The sequence below is a fragment of the Canis lupus genome, chromosome 38, assembly GCF_011100685.1.
Source record: "Canis lupus familiaris isolate Mischka breed German Shepherd chromosome 38, alternate assembly UU_Cfam_GSD_1.0, whole genome shotgun sequence".
Lineage (NCBI taxonomy): Eukaryota > Metazoa > Chordata > Mammalia > Carnivora > Canidae > Canis > Canis lupus.
The window spans coordinates 19,210,471-19,236,319 of NC_049259.1; the positions used below are offsets into that span (position 1 = coordinate 19,210,471).

Here is a 25,849-nt window from a genome sequence, read left to right on the forward strand (position 1 = left end):
CGCTAAGCAGGGAGCTCAATGCATAACTCGATCCCAGGGCTCCAGGATCATGACCTGAGCCAAAGGCAGATATTTAACCAACTGAGCCACCCAGGTACCCTGCAAATCTTTTTTTAAGATTTTATTTATTGACGTAGAGAGAGAGGGAGAGGAAGGTGGGGAGGGGCAGAGGGAGAGAGAGAATCTCAAGCAGACTCCATGCTAAGCGTGGAGACCGAGGTGGGCCCAATCTCACGACCCTAGGATCACAACCTGAGCTGAAATCAAGAGTTGGATGCTTTTAACTGACTGAGCCACCCAGGTGTTCCAATTTTGCAAATCTTTTTTTTAATGTGTGACCTAATAGAAAGCAGGCAAATTGTCCTGTCTGTGCATTCAGTCCGTGGCAATATCATATATCATGGAGCCTCTAGAAAGACTCCACTGTACACTCATCAAAGACTGAGCGCGAAAAAAGCAAATAGTTTCTCAGTATTGTTATCCAAATAGTTTTGACCTCACGGTTCCCTGAAAGGGCTTGGGGATCCCCCAACCATCCTTTGAGACCTGTAGCACTAAGAGAAGTTCAAAACGTTTTATGGATAGAACATCACAGGCCTGAAATAGGTCAATTCCCCTCTGCTCCCCCAAGTCCCTACTCCGATGATGATCGTAGCTAATCGCAAAATATATAAACCACTGGCCACCAGTCACAATGATGACAAACCTGAATGCAAGGCTTCCGGCTTCAGAACTCCTGTGCTAGTTCTAGAACTTTCTTACAGAGGAGATAAGGGACACATAAAAAATAATTTTTTGTTAAAGACACTGAAAGGAAGAAGAAAAAGGAAAAACAAAGTCTTCCCCGAGCCTCCTGCAAGCCACCTCTTGTTCTAGCATCCAGACTCTCTGAGAAAGAGCTGCCTCTGCCAATGATGCTGCCCCAGGCAGCAGGACCGGCAACTGGATATCATCCTATTTCAGATCAATTTCCCCCTCACCCCGCCCCCCAACAAGAATAGCTGGTCCAGACATCAACTACAGGGTATAGTTTTTCTTTTATGGGCTTTTTTCTTTTTTAATGTTCTTGTTTGAGAATATATTTTAGTTGCTAAGAAACTAGTTTCTTATTGTAGACTCAGTGAGAGTAAAGATAAAGCAACTGTCAAAATAGCATGTTATTTTGACAGTAGCCATATCATAACCATAAATGATACAGTTTATCTGTACATTTTTACCTTCACTAATGGGGTCTAAATACTGTATTCTCAGATATTTCATACACACACAAAGACACACACACATGCTTTTTAGTAAGAAAGGCCACCACACAGTTTGCAGTAAGCGCTCAGGAAACAAACGCACATACAGACACACACACACACACACAAACACAACCACGCAGCCCCTGCGTTGAAAGCTCCTTTTAAATGCAACTTGGGAGAAGTACAAATACTCTGTTGGCTCTGGCTCAGTGTTTACTTCATTTGAAGTCTCTTTAAAAAAAAATAAGAGAGAGAGATGAAATTGCTTTTTAAAAAGGTAATACACATTGTCCTCTAAGTAGTAATGTTTTTGCTTAAATCCTAACTTTTTATGTAAAGCAAAAAACAAGGCTTGGGGATGTCTGTATTCACTCAAACCATCATTTCTACATACGGATTCTTGGTCCATCAGGTGATGGTAACCACCGTGAGAGAAGGCAGGCCTTCTATCCTGGCCTGCTCGGTCTGTAATGCTCCTAAACTGTGCACTTAAGCTTCAAAAAGGGACAGAACGATCCTCTCCCATCCGCTCATCCACCTGCACAAACAGCCTCTAGTTCCCGTCCTCGTAGAAAGCTTTTGGGATGGTCAACGGTTCAGGCCTAGCTCATTTAAGCAAAAGCAAGCTCATGTGAAAGATCAAATCCACCAAAAATCTCCAGTAACTCAAACCAAATACCTGAACACTTACTTCATCTCACTTTTGTTTGGCTGACAAGTAGTTTTTGGCAGAATCTGAAGGAAACACAAAAATAGATCTTTATCTCTCTGTGCCTACCCAGGAACTCATAATAATAAATGCTATTTGTCATTACTTTCACCTATTTCCTGGGCAATTACCCTTAAAAAATTCTACCTAAAGAGGGGCACCTGGGTGACTCAGTCGGTTAAGTGTCCGACTCTTGGTGTCAGCTCAGCTCGTGATCTCAGGGCATGGGATTGAGCCCTGGGTCAGGCTCCATGCTCAGTGCAGGGTCTGCTTCAGATTCTCTTCCTCTGGCCTTCCCCTACATGTTCACCTCCCCCTCCCCCAAATAAATAAACAAATCCTAAAAAAAAGATTTTATTTGTTCATGAGAGACACAGGGAGAGAGGGAGGTAGAGACACAGGCAGAGGGAGAACCAGGCTCCATGCAGGGAGCCCGATGTGGGACTCGATCTCCGGACTCCAGAATCAGGCCCTGGGCCAAAGGCAGGCGCTAAACCACTGAGCCACCCAGGGATCCCGGTAAACAAATCTTTTAAAAAAATAAATTAAAAACTTTACCTAAGGACTATTTAGCAGTTGTTAAAGGTAATTATTTGAAAGTAATACAGCAAAATGCAATGTGTTCCTGTATTTGGGGGACAGTACTGCCAGTATTTTTCCTTTTGTTTTCCCCGTCTTCTGTGCTGCTTTAATATTGTCTGGAAGGACATCTTAGAGCTTTAGCTATACTTGATTTTCCCTATTTTTGGTGGCTCGTGAAGTTTTCCCAGAGGGAGTGAGGACTATCCCGTAACAACAAGGTGAGGCTAAAATCAAACCTATTACAGAGTTGTGAGTATTTTCTTCCTGGTTTCCTCCTTCTCATACTTCTGATCCTACTTGAAGTGAAGAAAGATTTCCTCCTGTCTTCTCCCTCCCCCCCACTATTTGCATCCCCATGCTATCCTGAGGGGCTCCCATAAGGTTAGTGTGGTCTTTTCAAATCCTCATGTAAGATCTAATGAAATGAGGTGACCTTTCTCCTCATCCAGAATGAAGGACAGATGTCATGGCCGTTTGCTTCTCAAGACCACAACCCCCCCCCCCCTTCTCATCAGCTCCAGGACAGCTTCCTCTGAATCCAGCCATACTGCAATGTGTAAACATTTCTGCTGTGAGATCTGAAATTTTAATAGAAATTTCCAAGCCAGAGGCTTCTGCAAAATAAGTGAATCACAGGGAAAATATCTGCTCTTTTCTGATTGACCCTTTTAATGACGTATTATTTAACCTTAGATGATCGAGGTCACAGAGCCCGCCATGACCTCTTCTAATGACTATTACGCTGACCTTAGGCAACCAAGCCAGTAGAAATCAGAATTGATTAGGAGGATTTGCTGCCTCTTTCTGAAGAGGCCGGACGTGGAGTTCTTATTTCCACTTAATTATCTCTTGGCCTGTCCTCTGATACACATGAGTGCTTCTAGAAGGCAGCAAGCAGGAATCACAAAGCAGTGGAAGTCAGGTGAACCCCAATGAACTTCCTCTCTCCCTGCCATCCCTGGAGACACACACACACACACACACACACATCTTTGATCACACAATTATTATTTATGGTGTGACATGGTCTTTTTGTATCTTCTATTTCGAATAAAGAATTTGAGGCTCTTAGTGTTTAACACTTTGCATCTCAAATCCTGCTGGTCTATTTGTGTTATTAACAGGACCTTAACGTTTCCCGTCAAATGAAAAATTAAAAAAAAAAAAGGAGGAAGAAGAAGAAGAGGAGGAATGAATGAATGGCACCCATACTATTTCTCCCATTGGTTAAACTTCATTTTGAAGTTAAAATAGTGGGTAGACTTTTCTTCACAGGCTGTTGGCTGTATATTATTTTACTACTCATGATCGGGTGTATACATTAGGGGAAATGGAGTAAGAAATATTTCTGCTCTGATTCATAAACCTTATCTTCCCGCTGTCAACCTCCAATCTAAACAGAATTCTAAAGCTGTCTGACCCCAACATGTCCTGGAACACCATTCCTCCTCAAACCATGAAGGCTGTCCTTTTTTCCTAGGTCTCACTACAACTCAGGTCAAGTTGAGCATCGCCGAGGTCCAGTAAATGTCTCCACTCAGAGGACTGTTCATTATCTCACAACTGCTCTACTCTTCAGCCCAGGAAGAAATGGCCAACAAAATCCTGCGTTGCCTACTTTTCCTGTGGAAGGTGGCAGATACTCTCATTTCTAGTGAGCCCATGGTCATTCAAGATTCAGAGAGGTACGGTTACTTGCTTACGGTTACACAGAGCGGAGGGCTGTTCTAAACTAAGATCTGGCAAGCAGGACACAAAAATATACAAAAAACGCACCGTCATATTACACCCATAATAGGCCAAGAATATAAACATGACCACATTTGTCTTTGCCCCAGCTTTTGTCCTCCTTTCTTTTACTTTCAGATATACCTACGACACACACACACACACACACACACACACACACACACACGTGCCACATTAACGTAAGTAGGAGAGTTACAAAAATACTCTTTATAGTCTGGATCTGCTAAAAGGAAAAAGACCACTCTCAAATTTACTAGTACTTAAGTCTGGAAAAAAGGAGTCTGAATTTAGTGGTACAACAACAAAATTTAGAGTCAGCAGATCAGATTCTGAGCTGCTACTCAGTAACTTCTGGGTTAGGTGCTCCCTGGAAACTCGATTTGCTTAAGCCTCAGTTTCTCATCCATACAAAGGGAACAACAGCTTCTCAATGATTCGGGGACATAATAAAATGAGAAAGTGCAGTGATTTTCAAGAGTTTTGTGTTCTGTGAAACATAAAATCCTTCCTTTAGGATTACTTGGAAGCACCATATGGAAACTAGACCCAGGTGACTCTACTCCAGAAACGAAATTCTGTACCTACTCACCTGCCCACCTTACCTCATCCCCACTCCCTGTAGCCACACACATCCATGAGGACCCCACACCATTCTGTGCAGAATTGATGCTAAAATGAGTGCTGGCAAGAAATCCAGGTGGGAAACATAGGAAAAAAAAAACTATTCACTAGCACTTTCTCATTACATTTAAGAGTGTGACTATCTGTTACCACTTTACCTATAAATTCCAGGCTAAGTGACCAAGATGTGTGAGCAGAATGCTCCCCATCACTTTACCGTCTGTTGGGAACCTCTTGCACCAAGACGCCAAGCACAAGAAAATAATTCCGAATACTTCTGGTACCTAAAAGCTGGCTTTCTTAGCTTTTCTTTGGCCCTAGGAAAGTTAGATTCGATACTTTATTTCAAAGTACTTGGGATGGCCACTTAAAAATATACATGCTATACTATTCTCTTAGAAAATAATCAGATGTGGGCACCTGGATGGCTCAGTCAGTTAAGTGTCTGGCTTCGGCTCAGGTCATGATTTCAGGGTCTTGGGATCAAGCCCCACATCCAGTTCCCTCTTCAGCGGGGAGTCTGCTTGTCCCTCTCCCTCTGCCTGCTGTTTCCCCCTGCTTGTGCGCTTGCTCGCCCGCTCTCTCAAATAAATAAATAAAATCTTAAAAAAAAAATAACAATCAGATGCTTTCCTAGGCACTGCCAAGGGCCATGTGGCAACAACAGATCAGTGAGAGATTGTTTCAATTCTGATATTTAGGATGTGCGATGGAGGCCAATTGGCAGGATCCTTCAGAAGCACATGATTCAGTCACATCAATTCTGATTGGACTGGAAAGTCTCAGTATCCAGAGGAAAATGGAACGCAGGAATAGGATATTAATATTAATGGCACTGGGTCACATATGCACATAGGAAGGCATGCAGCAGAATTCACAAAGAGATTTCTAAAGGCTCTTGGAAAGGTCTAACCTCAGATGGTCTCTCACTCTGCTAATGTCTTTATTAGACACTTCACAGGAGTAAATTGGCAGAAAATGCTTAGAACCTTTGGCCTAACCTGCAGCTGGTTGACTAAGTTTACTACAAATAGACGATTGGATTGATATCGTTACGATAACTACTACTTTCTTTGGGTGCTTTAAATTTAGAGGATGCAGCTCAACGAGGAGATTCGAAACCACTTTGCAAACTGATCATGTTGACAAAGCAGTGAAGCACCTCATCTCTGGTTCTCTATGCACTTCCCAACACATTAATTATTACATCGCTTTGGCCAAGAAACAGTATTATTAGCTCAATTTGATAAGGGCAGAAGTGTAGGTGTAGATATAACTGTTATTATTAAGAAATAGTATTTGTATAATAATAAAGGCTCGATCCTTTACACAGCACTCTTAGCAGGCAGCCTGTGATGATAAAGACAAGTCCCAGGGCAGCGTCGGGAGAAAGACAGAATTCAGTAATTCTAATTTCCAGGCCATTGCTCAGTCTGTGGCCCGTGCTTTCCTTCTATTTTTCACTGTAAAGTTTAAGTGTCCTGCTTCGATATTTTTCCTTGGAGAGGCAATGTGGTGCCGTGGAAAAGAATATGGATTTTAATATCAGCTTTGCCATTTACTAGATATGTTGACCTTGGGCGACTTTCTTCATCTCTCAGACTCAGTTTCTCCATCTTTAAAATGAGGATAGAAGTATTAACCTGCAAGTCTGGCGTAGATAATAAAGCACTGCCACCTAAGAGTGGTGTAGGGAATAAAAACAGTGCCTTGCAAGCATGGTATATTACATGGAATAGAGTCTTGCCGATGACAAGTAATCAGCCAAGATGCCATCCCTCCTTCCCGGACCCTGCACCCAACCCCCTCCCTGTCCCCCCACATACGCTATCTTCTTAGATATGACACTAGATCAAATAGCTCAATAAAATATGGGATCCATGTGAAATTTCCACCCCTGCTGATGAATCAACTCTCTCGGATTATCTATATATCTCCCATCCCTGATCAACAGCTACCTAAGAGTAGAGGGCATGTCTACAACCACTGCCTATTACCCTTTCACCTCTGATCATGTGGTGACTATGGAAGAGAGGGAGAAATTATTTGTTGGGTGACTGTCATATACTAAGCACTATTGTAGCTACTGGGGAAGCAGAAACAATCTAGACAGATCAAGATGTTCTCCCACAGATGAGACACTACCCCTGCCCTGCAAGGTTGTTACAAAGATCCAATAAAGGCAGCAGATCTAAAGACATTGGATACGGAGGCTACATATCAGAATAACCATGAGTGTTAACAGTTACTTCGCTAAAAGAGGCATGTTCAGTAAACTATTCGCCCATTGGACACATGTTATGATGTTGTGGTTGGAAGTTCTTCAAATAGTAAGTACAGAAGATTTCTGATCTCTCAATCCAAACACAAAAAGTATGGAACTATAGAAGAGATAAGAGGGAAATCTCCTAAAGTTACAAGATGTGGCTAGAAATGGGCCTCGGAAATATAACCCACTATTGAGTCAGACACATTACTTTGAATTTCTGATTTTGACTTGGTGTCGACCATGGGTGTGGTCTGCCTATGTCTTCTGCTATTTCGGAAATTATGCCATTCCTCTCGGATGTTCTGTGATCCTACCTCCTGGTGTTATCTTCTGGTGTATGGAATAAATGTGAGCTCAAGGAATCCAGATTAATGCAACAAGTCCTTACAGTCCCATCAGACTTCTAGTTGCCTAGCCAAGGCCCATTCTCTACCCTTCCTCCTCAGAAACAAAAATCCAATGTATTTAGAAAATATACCCAGGCAAATGATTACATTCTCAGACTTTCTTGAAGCTAGCAATGGTCATGGGACCAAGTTCTGGATAATAACGTGTATGTGGAAGTGTTTATGGGAGTTTTAAGAAGGCTCCTTCAAGGAATGATTCAAATGAGAACTATGCCCTTCCTAACCTTCTCCATCCTTCCTTACTGCCTGGAACATTGATGGGATGGCTGGAAATCCAGCAGTAATGCTAAATTATGAGGGGACCTTGGGGATAGAAGCTAAATGCAGAATGATGGCTTTATAAGGCCCCTCGTTCTCCGATGACTCACTTTTGGAATTCTATTCCACAAGATATTATTTAAGCCACCATTTTTTTTAAATGTTGCCAGCAGACAGATCTGATGCTAGGTGATACAGGGTTGCTAAGCTGTCTAAGAGAATCCTGGATTTCCTTGGAATCAATTTTGGAAACATAATATGAAAGATGATGCACAGCCTCGCAGATACTACCTAATAAATTCTGAGGGGTCTAGCGCATATGCTGTGCTAAAGTGCAGGTTGGACATATATCATTTCCAACAGCAGCAGAAGGAAGTACGTTTTCTAGCAAAAAGATCAAAATAGTGGATAGTGAGGGGTAGGAGTGTTGGATCCTCGAGTCCTGAAGATACCTTTAAAAAATGAGAGAGTGAGAGATCAAGAGAGAAAGAAGGAAAGGAAAAAGGAACAATTCAGCATGTCAGAGTCATCCGAGACTGACTTTCCAGTGGAGGAAGGAAATGAACAAAACAGATCAATAGAACCGTTATCAAATTTGTTATCATGGCAATAAATATTACCATTATCATGGTCATCTAATTATGTTGCCATTGATTGGACGTTTGTGTGAAAGGAATGCAACAGCTACAATCCCACCAGGAGCTCCCCACTTAGGCTAGCTGGGCTCTCTGACTTTGCTCCATCCACTGGTCTTAGCCCCTGAGGAATCTTCTTCACTGGCTTACACTGCTGTTTGCCAGGAACTGACCCTGTAGCAGGAAAGTCGATCATATTATCGGAGTCAACGCTGGGTTCCACTCCTTCCGTCCAGTAAGTAGTATGCAAAGCCATGACATCTCTGCTCTATGATGAAGTTATTCATTACCACTTCGCATTCATCACTGTCAACTGCTCTACAGTCACTTTCAGAAGCCATGCCTCTAGCATTTTCAAGCAGTAAGCTGGGTAGGACTATTAACCCCCAGTCTGTAGATCTCTAAATATAAGCCCAAATTTGACGAAAATGATCTCTATGTGTTTTTGTTTTTATTTTGAGTCAAGCTGCAGCTCTTTGATTTCATTTTTTTTTAAGTCAGTAGTTAACAGGGTTAGTTATAAATGGACTGTTTTTATTAGGCAGTTTCCTCAAGCTGATATCTGGGTTCTAATTGTAGATAATGGCCTGAGTATGTCATTTTTTCATTTAAGTCATTCATTCATTCACTGTTTAGGAGGAGTCTCCTACTGTACTGGAAATCCAGTTTTAGGAACCTCAGTGTTGAATATTGAATACGTGTTGGATCCTTCAGTCAACAAGTAATGATACCCTGTAGTTGAAGGCTTTGAAGACTTTTCTCCCCATATCTAGGATAGAACAAATATCAAATACCTACAGGTTTCCCTATTCTGGAGTTTCTCTAGAATTGATTGCAATGTGAGTAGAAAAGCTACTTTTCTCTTCAAGACTCCCTAGAAGACTGTCCTTCAAATATGGGTATTTTTTATTTGGCTCTTAGATGAAAACCACAACTCAGCTTTTCTTCTTGCCCATAAATTTGCATTTTTTCCAGATGGGATATGGTTTCGCCTAGAAAGGTTAAAGAAATTTCTATTTTAAAAGCATTAAACCATTGGCTGTTAGCTCCAGGTTTACAAGTCCCTCTTGGAATTGATGATGACATTTCTTTGCTACTAATGTAGGTGATTTTCACCCTAGTACTTCACTGTAGCTTTGGTGGTTCATAAATCAAGCACGCATACGTGTAGACACACACACACGCACATGCACGCATACATGCTGACTACAGTCTCCTAGGATAGCAGCCTCACATAGTTGTCTTCATCTAGAGATCATAACTACGACGATGGCCAGGGGACTTATTAAAACACTCTCACCATTTATTAGAGAAGTATAGTGAAAAAGGGGGACAAAAAGGTTGGCTACCATCCTACCAATGCAACCAACAGGGACCCACAGCCCATTTCTGCAGTTACTTCCTTGTACAGATATTACATTTAAATGACAGGAGCGAAAGACTCTGATCTACTATACCATTATTCTTTCACTCTTGGATCTGAAATACATTTTACTTATAGGACCCTTTCTGGCTGCTTGTTAACAGGAATTGCAATTTATAACCTTGGAAACCTGTCCAGTGTTCTTTGGAATAGTAAAAGCCTACATCTAAATCATATGAATTCTGGATCACTAAAGAATTTACCAAAATGTACTCCTGGCCCACTGAATCCAGAGATGTGTTCCTCAGGGCCCACGGGTGCTATTCATACTCCATGTGCCTTCAACAGCCAGAGACTACTTGGTCAACTTTTCTGCTTATGTCTTAGAAAATGTGTCTCTCAGTATATACCTGAGTAAAACTATTAACACCACATAGTAGCAAAGAAGAGGAAGAACTAGCCCTTTCCTCTAACACCAATACTCACACATACATACCTTACCAGCTCTTGTTAGGTTTTCCCTATAGTTTTACCTACAATATTTAATAATGTTCCAAGCCTGATGGTTTTGAAATCTTTATCCTGTATCTAGTAACAGTGAACAAATACCAGTATCCACAGGTACAGTTAATTTTCCCTTTTCTGTTTTCCCAAAGAATTTTGCAAATATTTATATTATCAAGCACTTATTCTTATGTATTAAAGAGTTGATTATGTATTTACCTGTTATATAAACTCTTGAGTTCCTTGAGAGCAAAGATAATGAAGGTCTTATTCATGCCTGGCACATAATAGACACATATTCAATATTTTGCAAATTAATGAATGAATCCACATTGAATCTGAAGTATCTTACACAAATCATTGGTACCTAATCTAAATATACTAATTCCATATTACATAAAGCCTTATTAATGGGGTCTGAGCTTGGTGAGTCCCCCGCCCCCCTACAAATTAGTCGTAAGTTTATTTTCTCATCCACTGGTCCTACCTCTAACATAGTCAACTTATTAGCAATATAGCTGCCTGTTACTGTGTGTCAAGTTTATGGCCACTAGACTGTGAGTTCTCTGAAGACAGAACGGAGTCTTTCCATATTTGTTATCCTTTCCATACTATTAGTTAGAATATAATTTCTCCATCATATGGCTCAGCACATAGAAAGCATATGGCATGAAGCGATGGCTCAATGTGTTTTGTTGCCATGGTCACAGATCACCGTAAAGGAACCGGTAGCCCACAGGAACTGAACCTATAGTGTTGAATCAGTGACTACGATGCTCCTGGCCTCCGCCAATGGGTGGTAGGACTTCATCACCATCCCAGTCTTCTCTGCATCCACGCCCCCCCAGTCAGTCCCTCACTTGTAACTTTGATTTCCTCTCCTCATATTTCTATCAAACTGTCTCTTCTCCAGATATAAAAATCTTTAAAACATAACCTGACTTCCTCTTACTTCATTGAGGCCAATAACTACCTACCTTTCTCTGCAAAGAAATGGAGGCTTTCCATGAGGGGCACTTGCATTTTTTTTTTAAGCTATAGAACTCTGGTATGTATGCCTAAAGAAATGGACACTGTAATTAAAATATAAAATGTTACTCAAATATTTCAATATAACCTATTTTGTCTCTGAGATCTCAGGTAAATAAATGCTAATGTGTAAGGAAACACACACACAGAGTTACTTCATAAATGCTGCAGCAGGAACTGTGTCCAATCACAGAAAAAAAGAGACGGCAGTGTGCAACTTAAATGAGAAGGAAGAAAAAAGGCAAGAGAGGGGAAAAAGTATAATCATTGAAACTTTTAAAGACAGCAATTTAAGCAAATTGCCATATCTGCTTTTAGAAATGAAAGGGGAAGAAAAATGCTCATTTCTTTTGAAGGAAAATTGAGTAGGTCAATCGTCTCAATAACCACTAACAAAAGACTGGTTTGGGTGGTTAGGGAAGCTGCTCAGTAGCAGGTATTCATTGAATCTTGTAATAATTTCACTCACCACAAGCTGTGCAAGAGAACCAAGCACTGTGTAGAATGCAGCCTGCTAGGTAACACATCAGCAGCTGAGGTGGAAAAATAAAACCCGCAACCAAATATTTCTTGAGCTTTATCGCGTGATTATTTACTCTAAAGGCAGGAAGCTGTATATGGAGCCCATTGAAAGCACATGAGCAGGTGAGGTTTCAGAGTTTAAAAAGCACATAGAGTACGCATGTAGTGTAGGGCTGAGACTGATTGACACCGGGGGAACCCACATTATTCAAGATGTGTCATCTTAGATGGTAGAGTGGTCATGAGTCCTTCAACTAGGGCTTCCGGGATCAGTTAAGCTTCCTGAATAATTTACTGAGCACCTACGGTATGCATGACATTAGTAAGCGGCATGGGGAGTATGAAGAGGAGAAAACATGCTTCCGGTCTATAAGGGACCTCTACCAAAACTGGTATCACCAAACAGACCAACCATCACACCACCCAGAAACAACTGAATAGTTAGAAAAATACTGTTCAAGCTAGACGGTGCTACAGGATAATTTACATAAATAACAGTGGAAGGAAGGAGAATTGAGGGAGCTCTTCGGAGAAGGTTTCCTGCAGAAGGTGAGAAATGGGGCCATGGAACACAATGCAGATCCGAACCCTGTTTTCTTGTTTCCTTAAATAGCTGCACAATTCAACAAGATCAATTAATAGTTAAGACTGTAGATTTTAGGAAAGGGGGTTTTATTTCAATGTTATTTAATTTCATTTTAACTAATTAATTAATTAAGAGAGTGCCCAGGTGAAGGGAGGGACAGAGAACCCCAGGCAGACTCTGTGTTGAGCATGTGGAGCCTGACGTGGGGCTCAATCTCACGATCCCAAGATCATGACCGGAGCAGAAATCAATAGTTGGATGCTCAACCAACTGAACCACACAGGTGCCCCTTAAAGTTACTTTTAAAAATGGAATAATTCGAATTATCCACCAGAGCCTAAAGACAGCTTTATATAGAACACGAGCAGTCTGTATCAACTGGCTGATTTTTCTATCACCGTAAGTAAAATCTCACCTAATTTTTCCTTTGTAGAAAAGATGCTATGGTCTAACTCAAGAAGAGCTAGAGGTATAGCCACTTTGGAAAACAGCCTGGTAGTTCTTATAAAATTAAATATAAAGTTACTCTATGACTTAAGTCCTAGGTGTTCACCAAGGAGAAGTGAAAATCTATGTCACACAAAGATTTATGCACAAATGTTCACGGTAGCTTTATTCATAAGAACCCCACACTGGAAATGATCCAAATGTCCATCAATGGATGAATGGATAAACAAATTGTGGTATTTTCCCACAATGAAATCATATTCAGCAACAAAAGGAACACATTTTTGAGCCAAGCACCAACGTGGGTGCATCTCAAAATACTATTTTTGAGATTTTATATATAAGAAGGCTGACACAAAAGACTACATTCTGTATAATTTCACTTACATGAAATTCTAGAAGAGAAATGATACCATTGTGACAGAAAGGGGATTGCCAGAGGCAGGGATGATGTGTTGGGGGGGTGGCAGTGGCTGTATCGGGGCATGAGGCAACTTTTTAGGGTGATAGAAAAGTTCTCTATCTTAATTGAAGTGGTGATTGGGGGAGATACATATATTTGTCAAAGCTCATCAAACTATACACATAAAATAGGTGCATTTATTTATGTAAATTATACCTCAAGTTGATTAAAAATACAAACTAAAAAAAAAAAGAGGCAACATTCATACTTCAATATTGAAGTAAAGGCTCTGACATATTTCCCTCACTGAATCCTACTTTATTTCTTGATTTAGGGAACTGATCCACTCCACCTTTCAATACCACTAATGTCACATGTGATACATGTCAATCTAACTTCAAGCAAACCCATCATTCAGGGACCTGAGAGCTCAACAGGCCAAGGCTCACGGAAGGAGCTCTCTTTGGGGGGCTCTGCTGTCAGGTGCTGAGAAAACACAGAGTGGGGCACACGTCTCAGGGCTGCCCAAAGTCAAGGCCAGGGGGTCCTGAGGTACTTCTGCTGGGCAGGATCCACTTGGACGTGTCCCTTACTTCCTAAGCCTCCTTGGATCTCAGTCACCAGCATTACCTCCCATTTCCCCTCATAATCCTCCTGAATAACCTACAGATCGTCCTTCTGAGGGGCCGAAAACACACACGGGCCTTCACCCAGTGTCCCTTCTGTGGGCCCCCCCGTATGAAGCTCTGGGCTCCACCTCAACACGTGAAGGAAACCGGACAGTGGGAAACAACGTGTCCATCCCCTGGAGGTGGGCGAGCCTCGCCCTCCTCCCCCCACTCGGCCTCGCTGACTTCCCGTCTCGCGCCCCTCCATCCGTCCATCTTGTCTACCTCGTATTAGGTTGACAATTATTTTTCTGACTTTCGCAGCATTTCCTGGCTTGTGCCTTTGTTCAAAACCTATGTCTCTTCCGGAGGATAACGCGTGTGTCATTGTTCCTCGGGTGGCTTTCTCCCCTCTCTTTATTCGGGGAGCGGAGGAATGGATTCTCCTCAAAGAACGAGGATGAAAGGGGGAATTAGATGGAGACGAGAGAGCGTGGAATGAGAGAGGAAGGTGTCAATTAAAAAAATGAACCCCACCGCATCCCCCTCTTGACAGGTGGGGTGAGTGGAGCTGACAGCCGTCGCATTAGCTGGCTTTGGTGGAACCCTCGTGCCTCGTGGTCCCCCGAGCTCCAAAGGAGTGATTCCAGGCCTAGCGGACACACTCACACATTTTCACTTGGTGTTCCAACGCCTCCCCCGCAGCTATTTCTAATAATGGTAATTATAATGATTTGAGGCTTAAGCAGGGCAATTCCGGCCTGAAGGCAGATTGTAATGAAGTAGTCAGGGTGAAGGGAAGGGAGGGGGCCGCCGTGGAAGGGGCCGGACGGGCCCTTTCAGGCCTTAACCAGCTTTGTCTAGTCGAGTGCAACCGGGGCAGCCTAGGCCGCGGGCCCCAAGTCGCAGCCCGCCCCGCAGGACAGTCAGAACCCGGTTTCTGCGGGGGAAGGGGGATCGCTTACACCCGCAGACAGGCCAGGCTGGCTCCCGGGCAAACCGACAGCTCTGCGTGCGGCCACTCGCCCCGGGCGGTGGCTGGAGGCCCGCCTGCCCTGCCCTGCCCTGCCCTGCCCAGCGCCTCCCCGGCCCGCCCGCCGCAGAGAACACTGTCTTGGAGCCTTGGCCGGAATCCAATTACTGCTGATATACATCTTCTCTGGACTCCAAATGGCTCTCTCTGCCATTGAAGGATACCCCGGAATGTTGAAAACTTGTCCTGATTGCAGAGTTAATGGTCATGTGGTCCCCGGCTCTGACGGAATGGCCTTAGGGGGAGCCTTGATGGGCCTCCCCAGTCATCAGGGCCACCCCACCTCTCCGCTCAGCCCTTATTAAAGCCATTCGTTCTGAAAGCTAAATGAGTATGTTTCCTCTTCAAATGCTCGAAAACAATAGCAGCAGCCAGCGCTCCCGTAGAACAATGCCGGCTTAATCACCGTTCTCTTTCCTTCTCCCTCCTGCTCTTGGGCTCTCGGCTCCCACTCTCCGCAGTAAGGCCTTTACCTACCTCTCCGAGCTTCCATACAACAGGCGTATGAGCACACGCAGACGGGCACACGCGCATCCGTGCTATTTACAACAAATTTCCAAAGTGCAAAACACATGCACGTTCTAGATACGCAATAACCTACAGAATTTAATCCCACTATGTCTAGATCAAGCGTATCTCTGCATGTTTATTTGTGGCCCCTCTAAGCAATCCATAAATTCTTACGCTGCCAAGTGTTGAATGAATCCGGGAATCTAAACACTTTATTTTACAAAAGGAATATCTGTTTTTTCAAATGATCGTGGCGTTGCAAATACGGAATGTACTTACATTGTGACTGGAATAGAGATGAGCTAAAGCTACGGTGTGTATATACATAGCTTATGCAATATAGTGTAAATAATTGCATAAAACATAATGAAACAAATTAAGCATTTAAATTAAATTTTAACTGGAAATGAATACTTTTCTAATAGCATTAATGAATTATAGAAGCATTTAGAAGGTTCTCTGTTTCACTTTTCACCTAATTTCCATAGTTCTTGCTATGCAGCTCAGAAAATAATGCCATGATATCATCTCTTTATTCCACGTTTCCTTAGTTCAGAGATTTTCCTAACGTAATTGGTTTCATTGGCAAAAGGCAGCCCCACAAAGATTCCCTCTCCAGATCACAGTACCATCCAATAGAGCTTTATCTTTCCCATTCTTCAACATTTACATGCAGTCCAGGCACCTAAGTAAATACTGCCACAGAGAGGAAAAATGTTCAATATGTCAAACTTTATTTGTTACTCTGGGTAATGGTGTATTATTAGTTTTATCACACTATATAATTCACTAGTACAGGTAATTTAACACCACGTTATTCTCAGGGCCTAGTACTGTGTGTGACATACAACAGGCATTCAAAAAGTATTTGTTAAGTCGACGCCTTATATGATAGTCATATCACATAAGGGGAAAAAGCTACCCAATCCCTAAACTTCAAGAATCAGTACATGGTGGGTCACGGCAAACACATCATCTGATGGTGATGGTGTGCAAAACAAACAAAATCGCATTAAAAGAGAAATTCAAATCACGAAGTTGATTATTCAGACAAGAAATAATAGGATGTATTTAAGTAATTTAGCATGGCAGTTTTTCTATTTTTTGGATTTTAAGCATGCAAATGAGTTGCCCACTGAAGTTGATTTTGGTCCATTATGTACAAGAGATGTTTCCTTCAAACCATCGCTGGTAATCGGGACCTACAATACTATACTTTTTACAACAAAATTCCAGGAAAAAAATGAAAAAGGAGATAACTTCAAAATATAAAGCACTAGCATCTGATTATTAGTGCTGTACATCAAGTGCACGCCCACTAAAATCTCATACAGCTGAATGTCCTTTAAAATCACAATCTGCAGGCCCGCCGCTGGGCCAGAATTCAAAGGCTTTCTGCAGAGATTTGAAAAATGGCAACAAATGAAAGTATCAGCATCTTTAGTTCAGCATCCTTGGCTGTGGAGTATGTAGATTCACTTTCACCTGAGAATCCTCTACAAGAACCATTTAACAATGCTTGGAAATATATGTTGAATTATACAAAGCTCCAGATTGCAACATGGGGATCCTTGATAGTTCATGAGGTTCTTTATATCTTGTTCTGTTTACCTGGATTTTTGTTTCAATTTATATCTTTCATGAAAAAGTACAAAATTCAAAAGGATAAACCAGAAACATGGGGAAAACCAATGGAAATGTTTTAAAGTACTTCTCTTTAATCACTTGTGTATCCAGCTTCCTTTGATCTGTGGAACTTCTTATCTTACAGAGTATTTTAATATACCTTATGATTGGGAAAGAATGCCAAGATGCTATATGCTTTTGGCAAGATGCTTTGGCTGTGTGGTGATTGAGGATACCTGGCACTATTTCCTGCATAGGCTCGTACATCACAAAAGAATATATAAATATATTCATAAAGTTCATCATGAGTTTCAGGCTCCATTTGGAATGGAAGCTGAATATGCACATCCTTTGGAAACTCTGATTTTTGGAACTGGATTTTTCATTGGAATCATGCTTTTATGTGATCATATCATTCTCCTTTGGGCATGGGTGACCATTCGTTTGATAGAAACTATGGATGTCCATAGTAGCTATGACATTCCTCTGAACCCTTTAAATCTGATCCCTTTCTATGCTGGTTCTCGGCATCATGATTTCCACCATGTGAACTTCATCGGAAACTATGCTTCCACATTTACATGGTGGGATAGAATTTTCGGAACAGACTCTCAGTTTACTGCCTATAATGAAAAGATGAAGAAGATTGAGAAAAAGATTCAATACATATCTCATTAAACCATCCTGAAAACACACATCTATCCTGAATTGAAGCAAATAGCGAATGTTGCTTCTGCGAATAGCTAACATTGCTTCTGCAGAGCATAAATAAACATGTGTGTTGGCTGCTAAGTGATACAAAGAACATAACAACCTTTAATTATCTTCCTAGTGGAAACTTTTTCCACTTTACATAAATGTTCTGTATGTGTAGAAATAAGTAAATATATAATGAAGTATGATTTTCATGAGGAAGTTGTAAAGGCCATGTTGGTAACCTTAAAGAAAGGTTTTAAGTAATGGAAGAAGTATCAATCTGTGTCTTTCCCCCAGTGACACCATAGGCCTGAAGTTAAAATTGGTCTCTAAAATCTAGTAAATATATAGTGGCTATTTCAGTATCTCTTAGGGTGTTGGCCTCATATAGAACTAAACATTTTCTAGAATTTGCCTAAACATCAAAGTATCATGGGTTGAACCATATCAATGGACAGTGAGAGTGAGGCTGCCAAATCAGCAACAGCCCGCCCCAAGAACTTCCACTCTTCTCCTGAGCTGACTGGTTTGGGGTGATTTTCCTTTGAGAAGTCCTTTTGGATTGCAATGTACTACTGGTATCTATAAATTAAGGCATTTCCGAATTGCTGTAAATGGAATATTTTAGTCTAAAGGTTTTTGGGTTACTTGAATTTTTTTTTAAAAATTGAGCTTTATTTCTGCTCTTTACCCTTTCATTTTTGTGTATCAAGTTTTCATTATACTTAAAACTGTATCTTGAAACATTGTGAACTGACTTGCTGTATTTGTACTTTGAACTATTGAAATAAATGTGATTTTGTCTGAAAAAAATCACAATCTGCAAACGCATGGAGTAAAATACAAGTGCATATACATAACGAACCCACACCTACACAACACAGCAACATATAGTATGTAAGGACACGCATGTACACAATAAAGCCCAGCAATCCATTTGTCAATGCGTCAACTAAAGAAAAAAATGAGTAGAATATTTCTGTGGACATAGCAAGAAACAAACACAAAAAAGGGTCTATTTTTTAAAGCACATTTTAATTGTATAAAGGTTATTTTGCTTTAATTGATTAAGAGGTTTAATTAAGATTTAAAAATATTTCATAAAAGTTAAAATTTCTCTTATAATTATAATTAACTCAACTATAAAGCTGTTTAATAGTTTTCCTTTTCTAATTTATGAAAAATTAATTGGATAGAGTAAAAAAATTAGTTTCAATGTTTCTTCAGCCCTCAATTAAAGTTCCTTTTATGTTTTGGTAGTTCCCTTCTGTCAAATTCAAGACGACCTTACTTATGAACAAGGAGGTTACTTTTTTATAAACATATGGGAGTGCATATCCCAGTATTCTTTTTCTGCACCAACAATCAATGCATCTTTTAGAATTGCACAATCAGGAAAGATCTCTGAACCCGACTTTGAAATGATTCTAGTCCTAGGATTTTCTTAGATGACATGAAGACCTGCCTCACCGCAACAGAAATATCCTCCTGTGTAAGAAGAAAGGTGGTAGTGGGAACAAGACTCTCGAAAGTTGCCCTGGTAGGCACCCAAAGGTGCACATGACCCAGGGTTCCACAGTCCAGCAAGCAGGAGGCACCACTACGTTAATAGTGGTACTCCCCCTTGTGAGATACAAGAGTGAATGAGACACATGGCCTGGCACCCTAAGCCCAGAGTTCTTAGGCCACTTGATGAGTCGTAAACACCCTGAGGTTGATGGGGTCACCCAACAAGTAGATAGAATGAGGTCCATCTGCAGCCCATCTGAGGTTAGAACTCTATAGGAATATCAATATCTAAGGGTCTAATGGAGAAAGAGAAGCCCATTAAAGGGAACAAAATCATTCAGAATCAAGAGGTCATGAAGAAAAGTGTTAAACACAGCAACGATAGAGGCCCAATAAGATGAAGACTGTAAATTACACATTACATTCAAGCAGCTGTGTGGCTTTGGTGACATTATCTAGAACAGTCTAAGGATGGGGCAAAGGAAGACTGTGATAGGCCGAGAAAGATCAGAGGCGGATTTCTGTCGTCAAGCATTGGAATGACAGGAGGAAGGGAAAGACTGACTGTGTAGCGACAGAAGGACAGAGCCACAGATAGGTTCCTGGAGGTTACAAAAGACTTGAGAATGCCCACGAGCACATGGAAGACAAACAGAACCACGGATAAAGCCAAGGACCAGAAGAGAGAAGAGACTAGCATAAGGGACACAGGGAGAAGAGTCACCTTCATATAAGAAAGGGAATACCTCTCGGAGGAAGCAGAAGAGGAAGGTGGAATATGGATCCGTCTGGAGATAATGTGGGGGGAGATTAAGGGATTCTGAGATCAAAGGGCTTCAATTTTCTTCATGAACTAGAACCTAGTGCCATCTGCCAGGCGGAGGCCGCATTCAGGGTTAAGAAGGGAATCTGTTTTAACAGTCACTAGGGCAAGCCTACTTCTCCGTAAGGCGTGGAAGTGTTAACTGGCAGAGCTGAGAGCCCAGGCGGAGTCGGGGAACAGGTATTTGGGGTGGCACTAATCTCCCATTGGACGGACTGGGTGCCTGCAGGATGCTTAACCATTCCTTTATCCGCTTCTCGCTACAGAAACCGGCCCATGTGTTAAGAAGGGAAGGTAGTACTTAGAAAGAATGGATGACCTGGTGCCGATTGCCAGCCCCTTCTTTTCTTTTTGCTCCAAATTACCTACGGTGAACATCTCAGATGCCTCAGCACCGATAAGGAATTTGGCTTCTTTATCAGCTCACAAAGCCAACAGTGTAATAACAGAAAAAGAAGACAAGGCTGGCTCCCACATCCGCCGGGAAGGCTGGTGCTTTGCGCATCTCTTTGCGGGTTGACCGGGCCCTCTCCCCAACAGCAGCCCTGTCCTTCTGGTGGCCCACTGTGTAGGGAAGGGCCTGGTAGTTGATGCCCTGTGAGGGCCTGAGCGCTGACCCTTCCCGCACCTCTGGCCCTCCTGTCCCGCTGGCGAGCTGGAAGGTCAGGAAGATTTGTGGCAGCAGGGGCCCAGGCGCCATCCACAGACCTGCAGAGCGCACGCAGGCCGCCAAGCCGTGCTCACTTCTGTGGCAGACTTCATAAGGCTCCGCTCTTTGACTGGCGTTGAGTTTATGTGAAAGTAATTAACAGTAATTAATCCTTAATTACAGTAATTAGCCAAGTCGCAGTAAATTAAACCACATCTGGAGCAGATGAGGGCTTCCGAATGGGAGGCAAAGAGAGGCGACAATCGGGAGATGCTGAATTCATCTGACAGCATCTGATTAAGCCTACCTGTTGCTGGCGGCCTCATTTGCATGTTGTTTTTGTTTGCATTTCCCAGTAACCCTTTCAACGGCTTTCATGGTGTGGACCTCTTGGTCCCTGCTTAACTACCAGTTAGGCAGCCCTGCTGCCATGAGGCCAGGGAGTCCCTTCCAATCCAGCAGGGCGGTTGGGTTTGCCTGGGCTTTATTTATATGTTTCCCCCCCCTCCCTCTGAACAAACAAAAATATAAATAGCAGGGACCTCATCAAGTGACAGGCTGAAATCAGAGGGGAAGCCAAGCGAGATTTTTTTTTTTTGACTGATGAAAAGGGAAGATGATATGAGCCATTAACATGTCTGATGGGGGAAGGAATGCAAAGAGTAGGAGGAAGGCAAAAGACACTTGGAAAATAGGTCAAGTGGGTCATCGCTGGTAAAGAAGTTTCTAGAACCTACAGAGAGGGAGTCGGTCTCCAGAAGACCTATTGCCCATACGTCAGAGACACAGACATATGTGTACGAGTGCATGCATGTGCACATACACGCACTGCATTGGCAAAAACACACCGGAGTCTTCGACTTTTCTGACCTCATTCTGATGAGCACTACCCATCCATCCATTATGTTTTTCCACATTTAAACAAAAGAGTAGACTCAAAGTTCCACCATCCAGAGATCGGTGTTGACAAATATGAAAAGGAGAGAAAATATGGCAAAAATGTTGCAATAAATGGTCATTCTAGTTGCTTCTTTAATGCCAAGGGGGAAGAGCCAGTTGAGTTCATTTGATTTTGTCCCCTATCGCTGCCCTCGACTTGACCACGCTTATGCAAAAGCAGTGCATTTTCTGCAAAATGAATCGTGGAGTCTGAAGTGCCAGGTTGTTCAGATCCCATTTTAGCTGTGGCAGCTCAACTGAGGAGTCCAGGGAGGGCCAGAGACCCTTTTCTTCAGTAAAATATTTCACGGGGAGATGGGATTGAACCTTTTCCAAAAGGCAGGAGAAGGCTGAGGGAAAAGGGGAGAGGAGAGAATCACCTCCTTCCCCCAAAGATTATGCCTAACTAGGTCATAAGACCCAGGATGAAACAATGACACTATTCCACCCTATTAATGGAGAGGTCCCAGGACACACACTCCGTACTATTGGGGTGGGCACTAGAGAGGTCAGGACACCCACATCCCGACTTCTGCTGCACAACTGTCATTGCTAGGCCACAGCCAACAAGGTGTGTCAGTGCTCTAGCATGGGGATGGCTCTGTCCTTCCTCATTGATGCCACCAACTCTGGGACAAATACTCAAGGTTATGTCCATGGAGAGGAGCAAAACCAACCAACGAGAAATGGATTCACAGACTCCATGCTCTAACCAGCTGATAGACCCACCATTCCTACCCTCCTACAAACCCAGCTCGGCCTCTCCTTCCCTCACAGGGATGTACGTGGATGTGTCTTTAGAGGTCCTGAAGCCCTCCGGGTGTATCCCAACAATACCAGAGAGCTGCTGCTTCCCAGATGTGCAACATGAGGCGAGTTAGAAACTAAGTCTATTTCTAAGTGTGCAAAGTGAAGGGTACTGATGGCACCCACATCATCACGTAATTGACAGGATGAAGGGAGGGAATGGATGTGAAGTGTGGGCCACGGTACTCGGGGCACAGAGACTTTTTGGTGATAGTTACTTCTTTCTTTCTTCCTTTCTTTCTGAGAGAGAGAGTACATATGAGCTAGGGGTTTGGGGAGGGACAGAGGGAGAGGAAGATGGAGAAGAGAATCCTAAGTGTGGAGCCCAACGCACAGTTTGATCTCACAACCCTGAGATCATGACCTGAGCTGAAATCAATAGACCCCTAACCAACTGAGCCATCCAGGCGCCCCTGCTTCTTCTATTCTTATTATTATTACTATCAGTCCTTTGCTTATTACACATATGTGAGAAGCAGCACAGACTCCCGAGCCAGACTGCCTGCCTACATTAACTAAATATGCCACTTATGAGCTGTGTGACCTCAGGTACGTTAATTAACTTCTCTGGACCTTAGGTTCTCTAATTGTAAAAGGAGGATAATATTTATACCTACTTCCTCTGCTTCTTTAAAATAAATTGCCTGAAAAACACTGAGAATCACCCCAGTTATATAGTAACTGCTATATGAATGCTGCCTATAATTAGAAATATTAATTATTTATATATACAAACATCTATAAAGACATACATATAGACCTAGAGCACACGCACACACATATATGCAATTCCTTGAACTCTCTACATCCATGTTAAAAGCATTTATTTTTTAATTTTTTTTATTTTTAAACATTATTTATTTATTTGAGAGCGAGAGGGAGAAACAGGCTTCCTGCTGGGCAGGGAGCCTGACATGGAGCTCCATCCCAGGACCCTGGGATCATGACGGGACCTGAAGGCAAAGGCTTAACTGACTGAGCCACCCAGGTGCTCCCATATTAAAAACATTTATATTAACTTGTGAGACCCTAGAAAGCAGGCCCAATCTATTGTTACCCTCATAGATGAAGATACAAATATAAGTACGTGGATAAATGTCTTCAGTAGGACCCTAACCACTACATAGTGAGTGAATCTATCAATAGGACATCATTCAGGGAAAATTCGCTTTGAATCAACAAAGGTACTCCAATCATTTGGAGCAGATGCCCCAAATTTATTTCCTACTTACCGTGAGAATTCAATCGCATATTTTAGTTTTGCTTTGGTAAACCTCCAAGGTCAGTTACCTAATATTCCTGGACGCTGCCTTGAAAATTCTGCCTTTTGGAAAAGGCATGTTCCCCATCTTTGTTCAGATGTCCTAGCAAACGTACTACAGGGAGAAGCGGCGGTCGCAAGCTGAGTGGAGAAGAGTATGAATGCCTAACACGGGGCCGAGGAGCCTACCAGCAGTAACCCTACAATTATCTTGTGGTTTCCTAGAAGTTATAATGAGCTGACCCATTTGGCGTATCAAATTCCTCCTGACTGGTTTTGTAGTTCTCACCCATGCAGAGACATGGCTCTGTGAAGAAAAATAACAGGCCATTTAAGCTGAAATATGTTGCAGTGGGTGGAGAGAATATTGGGAAAGAGATGCATCCTGCAGTTAAAAATTACTCAGTGACTCTCAACTGGTTTGTAAAGTTAAAAACCAGAGGCCCTGAGCAAAAAATATGCATTTTTGAGAAAACAAACAAATCTGTAGCTGAGAGGCAGTCCCTCCTTCTGTTGAGTGAAGTAGGTTTAGTTAACATTAATATCTGTATTTTCTGCATCTCCCCCAATTTCATTATTCAGGCCATGTCTAAACCCAGGATAGGTTATAATTCTGAATAATGGGATATCTGCTGCCTGTGGGGAAATGTTATAATGATAATAAATAATTTCTGAAAATTATGAATTCCTTCTCTGCTTTTGGCTCCATTTTGGAAAATAAATAAATTCTTGGTTTGCCCATGAAATGGAAATGCTGCATGTGGGCTCCTTGCTCGTGTCTCCGAGAACCACAGCCTCAAACAGGTTCACCCATCTTAGAGTCACCCCCATTCTCACCAGAACGCGTAGGGGTGAGCCATCTCCACTTTTTGTTCATTGGTTTCTCTTCTCATACCCTCCACAGAAGATGATGCAGGGAGGGCACAAATGTTGACAAACCCCACTGGAAACACCAATGAGGTAAAAGCCTCCCTCTCGGATGAGGGACAGGTGATTTTTCCCACTTGCCCCTTACAGGTGCAGCACTAACTGCTAACTTAGAAGTCTGAGCAAAACTCTCTGGGGTTCAAATGACAAGCAGCCAACAAACCATGACCTATAACCAAATTCTAGCCACTAACCAAAGGCTGTGTCTGTAACACTGAGTCAATCTCTAAATCTCAGTAATAAGAACCAATCGCAACCATGTGAGTGGATGGGGCAGGCCAGAAGACCCACCCAAGAGCTACCACCGCCTGCTCAGATGCACTAAATGAAGGTAATTTGCCCTTTTTACTTTTTAAAGTATGTTAGTTCTTGAAAAGTGCACTTTATTAAAATGGACTGTATAGGAATTGTATTACTTGGAATTATAACCAAATGGAGTTTTATTAACGTGACATAGTGAGTACTAAAGAAAAGTGCACATGCACAGTCCCTGACTTCCAGAATCTTCCAAAGGAAACCAACAGAAATTGCAGGTTCTCTGAGATGGTAAGACGGATATGAAGGCCATACATTAAACAAATACATAAATTAAATAAGTTAATCACTGAATTTCATTACATATTCATTATGCGCATGCCAAGGGGCGAGTGCAGTAACTCACCCTGGAGTTGCTAAAGGGTCAGAATATTTATTCCTAGGGGTTTCTAGCTTCATAAACCCTAAGCCCGGCATTAAGCTTTAGCAAAACTGTAATGCTATGCTGCATGGCTTGGGCACCTGACCAAACTGAAGCGATCAAAGAGAGTAGCTGGAGGGAACCCAGAAAACCAAGGGGAAGGTTTTTTTCTCCTGCATTACATTAGAACGAGAGAGGCTCTTGGAGAAAGCTGATGCTAAGATGGAAGTGGAGCCCCAACTCAGCGCCTATCCCAAGGGATGCCGACGATGTCACTGCCCTCAAGACGTGTCTCAGTTTCTTCCTATACAAAAAATGCACTGTCAGCCCCACACAAATACTGCTATAAAGTCATGAAGTAAGGACCACCACGAAGAATTATTTCACCATTGGAGATGCAAGGGATGCTTTTACCAGTAGAGCATTATTTTGTCATTACAGGTTTTAGGAAGTACTT

General features: G+C 42.2%; 2 protein-coding genes across 9 annotated transcripts in view; one reads left to right on the forward strand and one right to left on the reverse strand.

The window, feature by feature from the left end:
* The window catches only part of PBX1 (PBX homeobox 1), a 324,444-nt gene that overhangs the window by 132,260 nt on the left and 166,335 nt on the right, over window positions 1-25,849 (reverse strand). The window contains exon 1 of one of the 8 annotated variants that reach the window (XM_038586232.1): window positions 23,761-23,944. The exons of the other annotated variants lie outside the window; for them this stretch is intronic. Coding sequence (XP_038442160.1) covers window positions 23,761-23,779 — 19 coding nt within the window. The 5' untranslated portion in view covers window positions 23,780-23,944. Of the gene's footprint in view, window positions 1-23,760; window positions 23,945-25,849 lie in introns of those variants that run through there. 8 annotated transcript variants of the gene reach the window in all.
* On the forward strand, window positions 16,892-17,910 carry LOC119868057 (methylsterol monooxygenase 1-like). Its single transcript, XM_038586236.1, is given in 2 exon segments — window positions 16,892-17,161; window positions 17,163-17,910. Coding segments are annotated over 2 exon segments (891 nt in total). The 3' UTR covers window positions 17,784-17,910.